The 13,194-nt window shown below is 45.4% G+C and overlaps 1 protein-coding gene across 9 annotated transcripts in view; it reads right to left on the bottom strand.

Moving 5' to 3' along the window:
* The window catches only part of HUWE1 (HECT, UBA and WWE domain containing E3 ubiquitin protein ligase 1), a 907,188-nt gene that overhangs the window by 504,430 nt on the left and 389,564 nt on the right, over positions 1–13,194 (bottom strand). For all 9 annotated transcript variants that reach the window (XM_029607938.1, XM_029607967.1, XM_029607972.1 and 6 more), the window contains 2 exons: positions 3,205–3,300; positions 2,397–2,666 (listed from right to left, as the gene is read on the bottom strand). In XM_029607938.1, the coding sequence (XP_029463798.1) occupies positions 2,397–2,666; positions 3,205–3,300 (366 nt within the window). The remainder of the gene's footprint in view (positions 1–2,396; positions 2,667–3,204; positions 3,301–13,194) is intronic.

Genomic DNA, 13,194 nt, shown 5'->3' with positions numbered 1-13,194 from the left:
TGTTGGAATCGACAGCCGTCGATGAGAAGTCTGAGAAAAATTATCCAAATTTAGTGAGAATTCTAATAATTTGTCACCGTCCGGTATCAAATGAGAAATGAGACCCGATGAGGGGAAAAATTTTGATTTTTAAATGACTTTTTTAGTCAATGTTGTGAGAAGACTCACAGGGCTCTGACGACCGTGGTGCTAATGGCAGCACGGAAAAACGAAGACTGGAGTGAGACCCCTGTGGCAAAGAATTTCATGGCATGCTGGGCATGCTCAGTAGCCTCAGGCTGCCAGACAAAAGTTTATAGAAACTTTGACAGAAGTTTTCCCGCGTTCGGGCTCCGGTGACGTCACCCGTATGTGTGGACTAGCATCCTGCTTGTCCTGGGATAAAACGACTTCTCAGGGCAGCGGGTCGGCTCGGAGGAAAAGGGGGAGAGGTTGGACCACCAACTTGCACCCCGGGGCTTACAAATCTAACCTGCAAGTAAGAAAGGTACAAAAACTTACCCCCACAAAGCAAATACAGCAATGGAGACTGAAAAACAATTCTTCCTGCAAGTTTGATTGCTGGGCCATACATAGACAAGGGTCTGAGCTTTCCCTGTCTTTTTTTTTATACTGTCCTCTGTTAACCATGATCCATCTTAAGATAGGAAGGAAGCTAAGAAATAGAGAAAAGAGCACTAAATTTAGCTTTTCAAAAGTCTTAGTGGGGGGCTAGAGTTCAGCCACTCATCTGCTGGAGTCAGAAGAATACTAAGGATGACAGAGGGTGCACTAGATTATATGGGAGCACCCTTCGAAGTTTTCTCTGACTCCATCTGCTGGAAGGGGGACATAACCCACTGTCTGGACTGATCCGGGTACATACAGGGAATATGAGAATAAATTCTGTAGAAAAAGCATTCTCTGAATCACAGCCTGGCTCCAAAGAGTCCTTGCCTCCCTCAGATCCTTCCTGAGAGTAACGCAGTCAATGGCTGGGGATAATGGAAGAGGAAAACCATGCCCCTTTCCAGATATCCCCTGCACCAAGGGAACAGACTCCAAAATGGATGTGGTTCCTGCACAGCAGAAAAGAGCAGCCTTGTCTGCCTCAGCTGAACGGGAGGACTTAATGCTCTCTGGAGCTGCGCTGGCCAGTCCCAAGCCAACCCTATTCATCTGAAACACACTTGCCGTATAGGTATGATGCGTTCAAACACGATCGCCACTACCCACATGCACTACAGCTGCCATGCCCCATGTCTTCTCTCCAATGGTGACTTACCTCAGCCAAAAAATTGCCCTGTGGTGAAACAAAGCCTATTACTGGCCTCTCTCCCCTAATGGTTCTCAAGCTGTGATGGTTTATATGTGCTCTACTCTTTTTTTTTGTTTTTAAAGCAACAGAGCACTCAGTAGCAGCAGAAAAAGTATAGGTAGTAATACATCCCTGTCTACTGAATTCACATGCTGCTCAAGATAGCGCTCCTCACTATGTGAGGAAACTGAGGAAGCCAGACCACTGGCTTTAAATTTCTCTCCAGAGCTTTCAGGTAGAGCCATTTAAGGATCTCCAAAGCCCATGCTTGCCCTGCTCTACTAGGTGGATGGCTCTTCTCAGCACCTAACACCCCGGGAGCAATTTTCTGGTTCCTCTTTTTTTTTATCATATCTCCAGACTGCAGGTTTTGCACCTCTACCATCTGCTGGAAACATTGAATACTGAGGAACTGCAGATGGCACACTAGCTTAAGTAACACAGGAAGCTTTCTTCTCCGTCTCTATCTGCTAGTAGGCGAGAAATCCCATGTATCCTGACTGATCTGGGGAATAAGGAAGTTGAGATTAACCATGAGTCATTCTTCTCTGGATTGTTTTTGGAATGCAGGCAGCTGGTATGCGTGGATGCTGGTAATTGGAATACCTTTGCGGGTGAGACTAACTTCCTCTGCAATGTCTACAACCCAGCTGCTTCTAACAGACCAGTGCCTAAATCACACATTCCCCCAAATCATTCAAAATCAAATAACTCACAGTACCTCAACACAGAAATATGTTGCTACATACCTTGCTGCTGAAATACAGGATCCTGAAAGAAATCACAACTAGAAGATCTGAGGCTCAACAGCTCTCAATTCTTAAACAAACAATATACCGGGAAGAGAGGGCATGTTGGTGCTGGATGTCAGAAAGAGAAGCAAGTCTCTAAAGAAATAGGACCTTGGAGTCTTAGTCTCAGCCCGAAAAAGGAAGGACATACTACAAACTGGTAGGGAGAACAAGCAACTCCTCTGAGCTCTTGGGGATCCAGGGGATTCTACAAGACTGAGCATCTATCCCTCCCCATGAGATAGTGTAGTAAATTCAGGGAATGCTGCAAGACATCAGTGCACAGTGGCAAGCAGAAGCACCCTTACCTGATTTACCACCTGTTTAAGGATCATATCTCGATAGTCTGCGCCATTACGTTTGATGGCAGTCATGATGAGGTCGCAGACACGGTACACTGTGTCTGGCAGCTCGTCCAAGAGGTGGAAACAGCCCGGCAACATGGTGTCAGTAAAGCCATGCAGTTCATCTTGTTCCAGTGGTTCTGCATCCTGGAACTTCTCTAGGCACTTAGCTTCTTCCTCTTCCTGCTTTTCCCTTGCCTTCCGTTCCTCTTCCTCTTTTCGGCGGGCAGCCTCCTGCAACTCAAGATATCAGATGTAACATCAGAAATTATGAAGTTGAGGGGGCCTGACTACAACTGACATCCCATGTCCCTCTGTCCACAGTGATAGAGAGTTCTGACTATCAGTGGCAGGAAGAAAACAGTTGGTTCTACCAATACACAACAGAACAAAAGTGAATGCTGCACCAATGCCTATTGAAGAATCATAACATACAGACTCCACATACTATAGCAGAGATCTCAAGAGCCATTTAGTCTTGTTCCTTAACTTCATAGTACAAGGATACATGAATCTCTGCTTCTCTGAGTGAGCCACCCCAAAAGAGCCACTGAGAAGAATGGAATCTAGCTCTCCAGCTGGACCATGTTCTGCATAGCCAAGTCTCAGTATAGTGTAATATGAGTGCAGGAATTATCATATTGTTCGATGTAGAATATCAGGGAAATTGTCATACATCAGGAAAATTGTTTACAGACCATGCTCTTCATGAAACAAGACAAAACACCACAGCAACCTAGTCCACCATGACAGATCACAAGGTCTACGATACCTCAGGTGACTCTGCCCTCTGATCCATGGGAATATCCTGACCCAGTGACATGGCAATAGCTCTCAGCATCTGATCTTCCTCAGACATGCTCAGATCCTGCAAAGCAAATCCACAGAGCAGTCAGCTCAGAATGAAATGCACCCAGTGTACACATAGACAGATTGACAATTCAATGAGCCTATTTCGTGACTGCTGACCTAACCAGAGACTACCATTAACATTGTTTTTTTATAGGTATCTTTAAAAACTTCTCATACTACACAGGAGCTTTCAACAATGCAATATCAGATTAGGGATTTTCTTTAACATCAATTTCTCTTCTATCACCTCCTGCAGCATTTGACTGATGAGTGCTGGTTGTCAGCTAGCTAAACAAAACATAAAGGAGGCAAAGTGAAGTACTCTCCCAGAGCGGCCTTCTCCTCCCAAGGAGAGCATGTATGTAATTTTTCCCAGCAAAGGCATGACTAGATTTCATATGAAAAGTATAACTGAAAACATTCAGATCAAAAGCAAAAATCGGAGCTAATAGAAAGGCAATAGATGGTAAGAAAAAATGTCTATTTTGCAAAGAAAATTTTATGTCTCAAGATTCAGAGTCAAGTTCCATCTCTTTCTGATGAACTATTTCAACAAGGTAAAAAGCAGAGTTGATTACCTGTAACAGGTGTTCTCCCAGGACAACAGGACGTTAGTCCTCACATATGGGGGGTGACATCATCAGATGGAGCCCTGTCACGGAATACTTTTGTCAAAGTTTCTAGAACTTTGACTGGCACACTGGCATGCCCAGCATGCCACTAACCCTGTGGCCACACGGGGTCCCCCTTCAGTCTCGTTTGTAGCAAAAAGTACGAGCTAAAAATAAAATAAGAAAATGGTATTGAACCCAACTCCGCAGGGTGGCGGGCGGGTATCATGAGGACTAACATCCTGCTGTCCTGGGAGAAAGCAAAATTGCTTACCTTGTAATAGGTGTTATCCCAGGACAGCAGGATGTAGTCCTCATATATGGGTGACGTCACTGACGGAGCCCTATTGCGGGAAAACTTTCTGTCAAAGGTTCTAGAAACTTTTGACTGGCCCTGTGAGGCCACTGAGCATGCCCAGCATGCCAAGATATTCTCTGCCACAGGGGTCTCTCCTCAGTCTCGTATGTAGCAATAAGCGTTAGCAAAAATAAAATGCTGCTGCTTCTTGACATACCTCCCCTGTTTGTTTATGTACCACATGGCTACTGTGTTGTCTGTTTGTATCAGAACATTCTTGTGGGAAAGGCAGTCCTTGAACGCAAGCAGCGCATAACGTATAGCTCGAAGCTCTAGGAAATTTGTCTGAAATGTGTCTTCGAGTTTTGTCCAAGTACCTTGAGTCTGCAGATGTCCAATGTGTGCTCCCCACCCGAAGGTGGATGCATCTGTAGTTAACGTCCCTTGCGGAATCGGTTGTTGGAAAGGTAAGCCTGTGAGCAAGTTGTCCTCATTCGTCCACCATAGGAGCGAGGACCGTAGTTGTTGAGTTACTTGAAGTGGATAAGACAGTGGTTGAATGGCTTGTATCCACTGTCTTCTGAGTATCCTTTGAGTGACTCGTGGCTATTCTGTCCATAGGAGTGACATGAACTGTGGAGGCCATGTGACCCAAAAGAGTGAGACATTGATGAGCTGTCACCTGCGTCCGTGAGTGTAGAGAGCCTAACGAGGCAAGTGTCTGTGCACAGTCTTTTGGGAGGAAAGCTTTTGACGTTATGGTGTTTAAATCTGCTCTGATGAATTGCAACAGGTGAGATGGTGTGAAGTGGGATTTCTGGTAGTTGATTAGGAATCCCAATGAATGGAGTAGATTTATCGTGAGCTTGACAGAATTGAGAACTCCTTGTTTTTGTTTGGCTTCTTCTGATGAGCCAGTCGTCTAGATAAGGAAAAACATGCACGCCTTCCTTGTGCGAGTACTGCCGGGCACTTTGTGAACACTCGAGTTGCTGAGGCAAGACCGAATGGTAGCACCCTGTACTGGAAATGTTGATGTCCCACTAAGAAATGCAGATATCTGCGATGAGGAGGGAATATTGGAATGTGAGCGTAAGCATCTTGAAGATCCAGAGAACAGGGCCAATCTCCTATTTGAAGTATAGGTAACATGGTGCCCAATGATACCATCCTGAATTTTTCCTTTCGTAAGTATTGGTTGAGCTTCCGGAGGTCCAATATGGGACGTAGACCTCCTGTTTTCTTTGGAATGAGGAAATAACGGGAGTAGAATCCTCTGCCCTGCTGAGGTCGGGGAACTGGTTCCACGGCACTGGCTCTCAGAAGGGTGGATAATTCTTTTTGTAAGAGTGTGGATTGATTTTTCACTGTCCAAGACGAGGTGGGTGGAGTATCTTTTAGTACAGTTAGAAAATCCAGGTGGTATCCTTGAGATGTTATCTAGAGTACCCATTGGTCTGTAGTGATGTACGACCAATTGTGATGGAAGAAAGTGATCCGACCACCTACTGGCAAATTTGGGGTCGGATTGGTACGAAGGCTTCAGTTCTTTGGTGAGTTTTCAAAATCCGAAGCCAGGCATGTTTGCGGAGGGGGTTGAGTTCTAGGTGCTCTTGGTTGTTGGGTCTGCGATCTTTGTGCTGGCCTTGATGACCTTCCACAGGTAGCAGGAAGATAGTATCTCCGTGGTCTATAATATGGCCTTTTTGAATCCTTCCTTGGAAGTCTTCGTGTGGATATTTGGGACTACGGTGGAGCAGAGGAAAGTTGACGTAATGTTTCCGAATGTTCCTTCAGCTGGGAGACTGCTTCTTGTACTTTATCTCCAAAGAGATTATCTCCTGCACAAGGAACATCAGCAAGCTTCTCTTGCACTTCTGGTCTCAGGTCGGAGGCCTTGGAGCCAGGCCCATCTGCGAGCACTTGTGCCTGTGGCAGACATTCTAGACGAAATCTCGAAGCTGTCATAAGCTGCTCTAATTTCATGTTTCCCAGCTTCTAGGCCCTTATGGATAATGCTGTTGAAGGAATCTTGAAATTGTTGGGGAAGAGATTCCGATGACTCCTGAATTTGTTTCCACAGATTACGCTGATAGTGTGTCATATAGAGTTGGTAGGATGCAATTCTGGACACTAGCATTGAACCTTGAAACATTTTCCTGCCGATGGTGTCCAAAAACCTGTGATCTTTCCCAGGAGGATTCGATGAATGAGGTTTAATTCTTTTAGACCGCTTTTGAGCTGATTCTACTACTACCGATTGGTTAGGTAGTCGAGTTTTCTGGAAGCCAGGAATATGCTGGACTAGATAGGTAGCATCAGTCCATTTATTTACAGGTGGTATGGTGCAAGGATGCTCCCCATAGCCTGTGTTGCAAGTCCACTAGAACTTCGTGAACTGGTATTGCCAGGACTTCTTTAGGTGAATCCACAAACTATAATACTTCCAGAGTTTTCTGTCTAGTATCTTCTTCCAATACTAGCTGAAAAGGGATAGTATCAGCCATGTCTTTGATGAAATTAAAGAAAAAGAGGTCCTCTGGAGGAGATTTCCTTCTTTCCTCTGGAGGAGAAGGATCTGAAATGACTTCCTCCGAGGAAGAGTCAGTATTTGGATCATACCAAATGTCCAATGAACATGGACGAGGAGGAGTTGATGGAAGAGGAAAGGATGGCATCGACTGCATCGAAGGTTTCACCGGTGGTCTCGATGGAAATAGTGGAGAAAACGATGGCCGTGGACGAGAGATTCCTGATGGACCTGGAGTAGGTTCAGGCATCGGTACTTCCTTTGTTATTTCTTCTTCCATCGGTCTTGGCGTCGGGGCATCGGGTGGTTGCACTGGAATGGCACCGATGAGAGTGTCCAACTTCGCTAATATTGACGCCAAGAAGGACATATCCGGCACCGGTATTAGGTAAGGCATCTGTGTCGGTGAGAGTAATGGTCTCGGTGGTTGAACCGGAACCAGCGATGGACTCTGACAGTATCTGAATCGACACAGGTGACGGAGGTGGAACCGGAGGCGGCGATGGAACTGGCATCGAAGGTGGAACCGTCATCAGTGCTGGCACTGAAGGCATGTCACGGAGTGCGTCTCGAACTGACTGGCGGATATAACCATCCAGTTCTGCCCTCATAGCTGGTGAAACCAGAGCAGCTATGGGGGGAGGCAGTGAAGGCGATACCGGTATCTCCACAGGTCCCTGTGGAGGTACGGTTCCCGGCACAGATATCGGTGGGGATTGCCTAGGAGTCGAAGGCCTCGAAGGACACAGACTCCTCTCTCTGAGGTTTCTTCAGAGTTGGTTCGATAAATGTCGAGGGAACTCCGGTTATCAGGTCCAATTCCGGATCCTGAGGCCTCCGGTGTCTATGTTTGACGCCTTTTTCGATGGTAGATGTAGATTTTTAATCGATGACCATGAAGAGGCCGGGGAAGGCCGATCACCTGCTTCATCTGGCCGACATCTAGTTTTTAGGACGACTTTTCTAATCACTCCAGCTGGAGACGATCGCGTCAAAGTTGAAGTCGACGGCATCAGTTGAAGATGGAATAGATGTTTCATTTTTTCCATGCGCACTTGTCTACCTTTCGGCGTCATCTTGGCGCATCTTGGGCACGTCGAAACATCATGTCTCTCGCCGAGAGAGTACACACTCGATGTATGGGTCCATTATGGATATAGTGCAGGAGCAATTCGGGCACTTTTTAAAACCGGTAGCCATAACGAAAACATTTTAAACACTCACCGAATGTGAAAAAGGGAGACCCCTACGGCGGGACAAATTTTTTCCAAAATTTCTGAACTTTTTTTGTAGTGGATATTCACCACATAGGGCTCCTATAACTGCGAGGCTAACAGCACCACAGAAAAAAGAAGACTGGAGGGAGAACCCTGTGGCTCAAGGGATCATGGCATGCTGGGCATGCTCAGTGGGCTCAGGATGCCAGTCAATAGTTTCTAGAAACTTTGACAGAAAGGTTTCCGTGATAGGGCTCTGTCAGTGATGTCACCCATATGTGAGGACTAGCATCCTGCTTGTCCTGGGATAACCGATGATTTCAATGTGTTATCCACTATGACACCTAAATTTCTTTCTTGGGTGGTAGCTCCTAATATGGAACCTAACCTTGTGTAATTATAGCATAGGTTATTTTTCCCTATATGCATCACCTTGCACTTATCCACATTAAATTTCATCTGCCATTTGGATGCCTAATTTTCCAGTCTCACAAGGTCTTCCTACAATTTATCACAATCTGCTCTGAACAATTTTGTATCATCTGCAAATCTGATTACCTCACTCATCGTATTTCTTTCCAGATCATTTTTAAATATATTGAAAAGTAGGGGTCCCAATACAGATCCCTGAGGCACTCCACTGCCCACTCCCTTCCACTGAGAAAATTGTCCATTTAATCCTACTCTGTTTCCTGTCTTTTAGCCAGTTTGTAATCCACGAAAGGACAGAGCCACCTATCCCATGACTTTTTACTTTTCTCACAGGACAAGCAGGATAGTAGTCCTCACATATGGGTGACATCATCAGGATGGAGCCCAATCACGGAACACTTGTCAAAGTTTCTAGAACTTTGCTCAGTGGTGTCAGTCAAAGTTTCTAGAACTTTGACTGACACCACTGAGCATGCCCAGTATGGTACCAACCCTGCATCCAGCAGGGGTCCCCCCCCTTCAGTCTCTTTTTTTCCGCGCAGCTTTTCCCACGCGGGGATAGCAGCTCTTCCACGGTTTCCTGACAGGAAAATATTCTTCAGGAAAAAGTTAAATTTTTTCAAAACTTTCACCCCGGCTGGGGTCCCCCTTGTACACAGTCGATAACCATACCCGTTCGGTAGGTTTTTACTACCTTTCGGTCGGTTACCGTCAGTTCCAGCTTTTAGGCCCGGAGGTCACCGACTGCGCCGCGGCCCAAATTTTCGACAACGATGGCGACGATTTTTCGTAGGTGCCCGGACTGTCTGTGGACAATGTCCATCACCGACCCTCACCAGGTTTGTGTGTTATGCTTGGGACCTACCCATGATGTAGATTCGTGTACCAACTGCACCCAAATGACCTCTAAAGGGCGTCGGGCTCGTTTGGAAAAGATGGCTTTATTGTTCCATTCCAAACAGGTTTCCTCATCAAAAGCGAAGTCATCGACACTGGCACCATCCAAGTCCCGTCATCGGTCGGATACCGATGACTCTCGACCCGCATCGAGGACTTCAGTTTCCGCTTCTACAACACCGGACACCAGTAAGGGAGACCATAAGGAAAAGCATCACTATCGGCATCGCAAACCCTTACCATCTGATCCGAGCGCACAGTGGCTTCCACTTCTACTTCCAAGAAGCCACCAAGGAAAAAGGCCAGTACAGAGGAGCCCCAAACCTCTGTGCCAGGTTCACAGAAGCATCCCTCACCTTCGGGACAGGAACCCTTGCTGTAGTTACACGATGTTAGGTTCCATATTAGGAGCTTCCACCCAGGAAAAAGATCTAGGCGTCGTAGTGGATAATACTTTAAAATTGTCGGCTCAGTGTGCTGCAGCAGTCAAAAAAGCAAACAGAATGTTAGGAATTATTAGGAAGGGAATGGTTAATAAAACAGATAATGTCATAATGCCTCTGTATCGCTCCATGGTGAGATCGCACCTTGAACACTGTGCACAATTCTAGTCGCCGTATCTCAAAAAAGATATAGTTGCAATGGAGAAAGTACAGAGAAGGGCAACCAAAATAAAGGGAATGCAACAGCTCCCCTATGAGGAAAGGCTGAAGAAGTTGGGGCTGTTCAGCTTGGAGAAGAGACTGTTGAGGGGGGATATGATAGAGGTCTTTAAGATCATGAGAGGTCTTGAATGAGTAGATGTGAATCAGTTATTTACACTTTCAGATAATAGAAGGACCAGGGGGCATTCCTTGAAGTTAGCAAGTAGCACATTTAAGACTAGTCGGAGAAAATTAATTTTTCACTCATCGCACTGGAATTTGTTGCCAGAGGATGTGGTTAGTGCAGTTAGTGTAGCTGGGTTCAAAAAAGGTTTGGTTAAGTTCTTGGAGGAGAAGTCCATTAACTACTATTAATCAAGTTTACTTAGGGAATGGCCACTGCTATTAACTGCATCAGAAGCATGGGATCTTCTTGGTGTTTGGGTACTTGCCAGGTTCTTGTGACCTGGTTTGGCTTCTGTTAGAAACAGGATGCTGGGCTTGAAGGACCCTTGGTCTGACCCAGCATGGCAATTTCTTATGTTCTTATGATCCAGTGCCCCTCCGTAATTGGCACCACACTGAGCAATGGTGATTGCCGGTGCCAATGCCTGTTTCCCTCTGAGCTCGGCCCGATCTTTCTCCAGCACCAAGAAAGCCGATGATCCAGATGCCTTGAAACTGTCAGACGACGGAGAGGGTCATTCCCCAAGCCCCTCTCTTCACGGGGAGAGATCAGATGAGGCGCAGAGGGCAATGCCGGGTCAGAGGGGTCTCCACGACCTTCTGTGTCGAAGTCCCCAATGCCGGAGTCTATGGAGCAGACCTTTTGGTGCCAAAAAGCTGCTCCATCTTGTCCAGCCAACGACTGCCATTGAGGGTCATCTGAGCACAGTCCGGGTACCCTAGGATATTGTGGGAAGCCCTTAGGCAGAGGATACAAACCTCATGCAGATCCATGAGAGACATGGTCCGTGGGCACTGGGGACACTTACGAAAACCTGAAGACGCCATGAAGACGTCATGGCGGCCACCTCCTGGTGGCCGCCATGAAAATAAGCTGGTGGCCACCAGGAGGTGACACGATCAGGAATTGACCGCAAAGAACGAGAGAAATACCTACTGAGACGGCAGGGGAACTGACAACGAAGAGGGACCCCAAGCAGAGAAAAACAGAGGAGAAATCCTTGATAAACAAATTTTTGAAAATTTTGGAGAGAGCTCCGAGAGCTCCAAGAACCGCGAGGCGACTGCTTCGCAGAAAAAAAACAAGACTGAAGTGCGGCTAGTGGCATGTTTCTAGAAACTGAAAAGTTTTCCATGCCAGACGCCATCTGTGAGGACTACCATCCTGCTTGTCCTAGGAGAACGAACATACCTGCTGCCTCAGCCTCTCTCCTTCCCTTTTGCTTTGCTTTTTTTTTTCTGAGAGACACACAAGAAGAAAAGGAAAAAGAACTACTTTCCTGCTTCTGGAAGCCACACTCAGGAAGCCAGGTGCACCGAGGGAGTGAAGGGCCCAGAGGGGGTGAGGGAACCAGGATCCCTGGCTATCAACCCCCCCTCCTTGGCTGTTATCATTACTCTTCATGTTTTTCTAATTAATAATTATGGATTAATGTATTTACATGTTAATCTTTCAAGGTTTGTGTATTTATGATTGATACTGTGAAATATCTTGTGAGATTATGTAAGAATGCAGTATACATTTTAATGTGATGTATGTGTGGGAAGGTATGTAGAGAGATTTTAAGTGTTAGACAGGTGTTTAATATATGTGAAGTTAAATAAATGCAAAAAGCACTGTAAATCTGTTTCTTCTTGTATTTACGAATATGACAGACAGCAGAGAGAGAAAGATGTTTAGGTTTCTTAGCCACAAGCGCCATTAGTCTGTCAGTACACTTAACAGGAGACTAAAGATGTGCATCCAGTTTATTAATTTATTTATTTTGTTTATTTAAAAGTATTTATATACCGTCAAAACAATATAGATTGACCAAAATGGTTTAAAATCGATAATAAAAATAAAACAAAATCATAATAAATTGTAAGATATTACATAAGTAACTAATTAAAATAATAAATAAAAGAGTTGGAGAGAAATACAATCAAAAAGTAATATTTAAACTTGCATAAAGCAAAATTGCTTACCTTGTAATAGGTGTTATCCCAGGACAGCATGATGTAGTCCTCACATACGGGGTGAGGTCACCGAACGGAGCCCAGGCGGGAAAGCTTTCTGTCAAAGTTTCTAGAAACTTTTGACTGGCCCTGTGAGGCCACTGAGCATGCCCAGCATGCTATGATATTCTCTGCCACAGGTGTCTCTCTTCAGTCTGGTATACAGCGTAAAGCGTTAGCAAAAATAAAATAATAAAGGTCTGAAGCCCAACTCCGCGGGGTGGCGGGTGGGTTCTGTGAGGACTACATCCTGCTGTCCTGGGATAACACCTATTACAAGGTAAGCAATTTTGCTTTATCCCAGGACAAGCAGGATGCTAGTCCTCACATATGGGTGAATAGCGAGCTAGAGGCTGAGTCATGTTGTATTGAGGCAACAGTGAAGTATTGTTGTTGAAATGAGTCAGCCGAAGATCATAGAACATTGGATGTAGAAGGAGTTGGGATTAAACTGGAAACAAGTTCTTTAAGACAGATTTGTCCATAGGCTGAATCTGGTCTTCCTTCTTTGTCCAAGCAGCAGTGGGCTGCAAAAGTGTGAAGAGAACTCCATGTTGCTGCTTTGCATATGTCTAGGATTGGCACTGAACGAAAATGTGCTACTGAAGTTGACATTGCTCTTACTGAATGTGCCTTTACTCGCCCTTGAAGAGGAAGGCCTGCTTGTTCATAGCAGAACTCTATGCAATCTGCAATCCAATTGGATAGGGTATGTTTACCCACTGCTTTACCCGGTTTGTTTGGATCATAACAAACAAAAAGCTGAGTGGATTTCCTATGGGCTGCAGTACGGTTTAAATAGAAAGCAAGTGTACGCTTACAGTCCAAGGTGTGTAAGGCTGTTTCTCCTGGATGGGAATGAGGCCTTGGAAAAAATGTGGGTAAATTTATGGATTGGTTCAAGTGGAATTCCATAACTACCTTGGGAAGGAATTTTGGATGTGTACGGAGAACCACTCTGTCATGTAGGAACTTTGTATAAGGTTCGTACGTGTCAAGTGCTTGTAACTCACTAACCCTTCTAGTTGAAGTAATGGCTATGAGGAAGATAGTCTTCCATGTGAGAAATTTAAGATTACAAGAGTCGATGGGTTCGA

Source organism: Rhinatrema bivittatum, chromosome 1 (assembly GCF_901001135.1).
Source record: "Rhinatrema bivittatum chromosome 1, aRhiBiv1.1, whole genome shotgun sequence".
Lineage (NCBI taxonomy): Eukaryota > Metazoa > Chordata > Amphibia > Gymnophiona > Rhinatrematidae > Rhinatrema > Rhinatrema bivittatum.
Note: the sequence above shows the minus strand (reverse complement) of the source record. Positions and strands in the feature narration are given on the sequence as shown.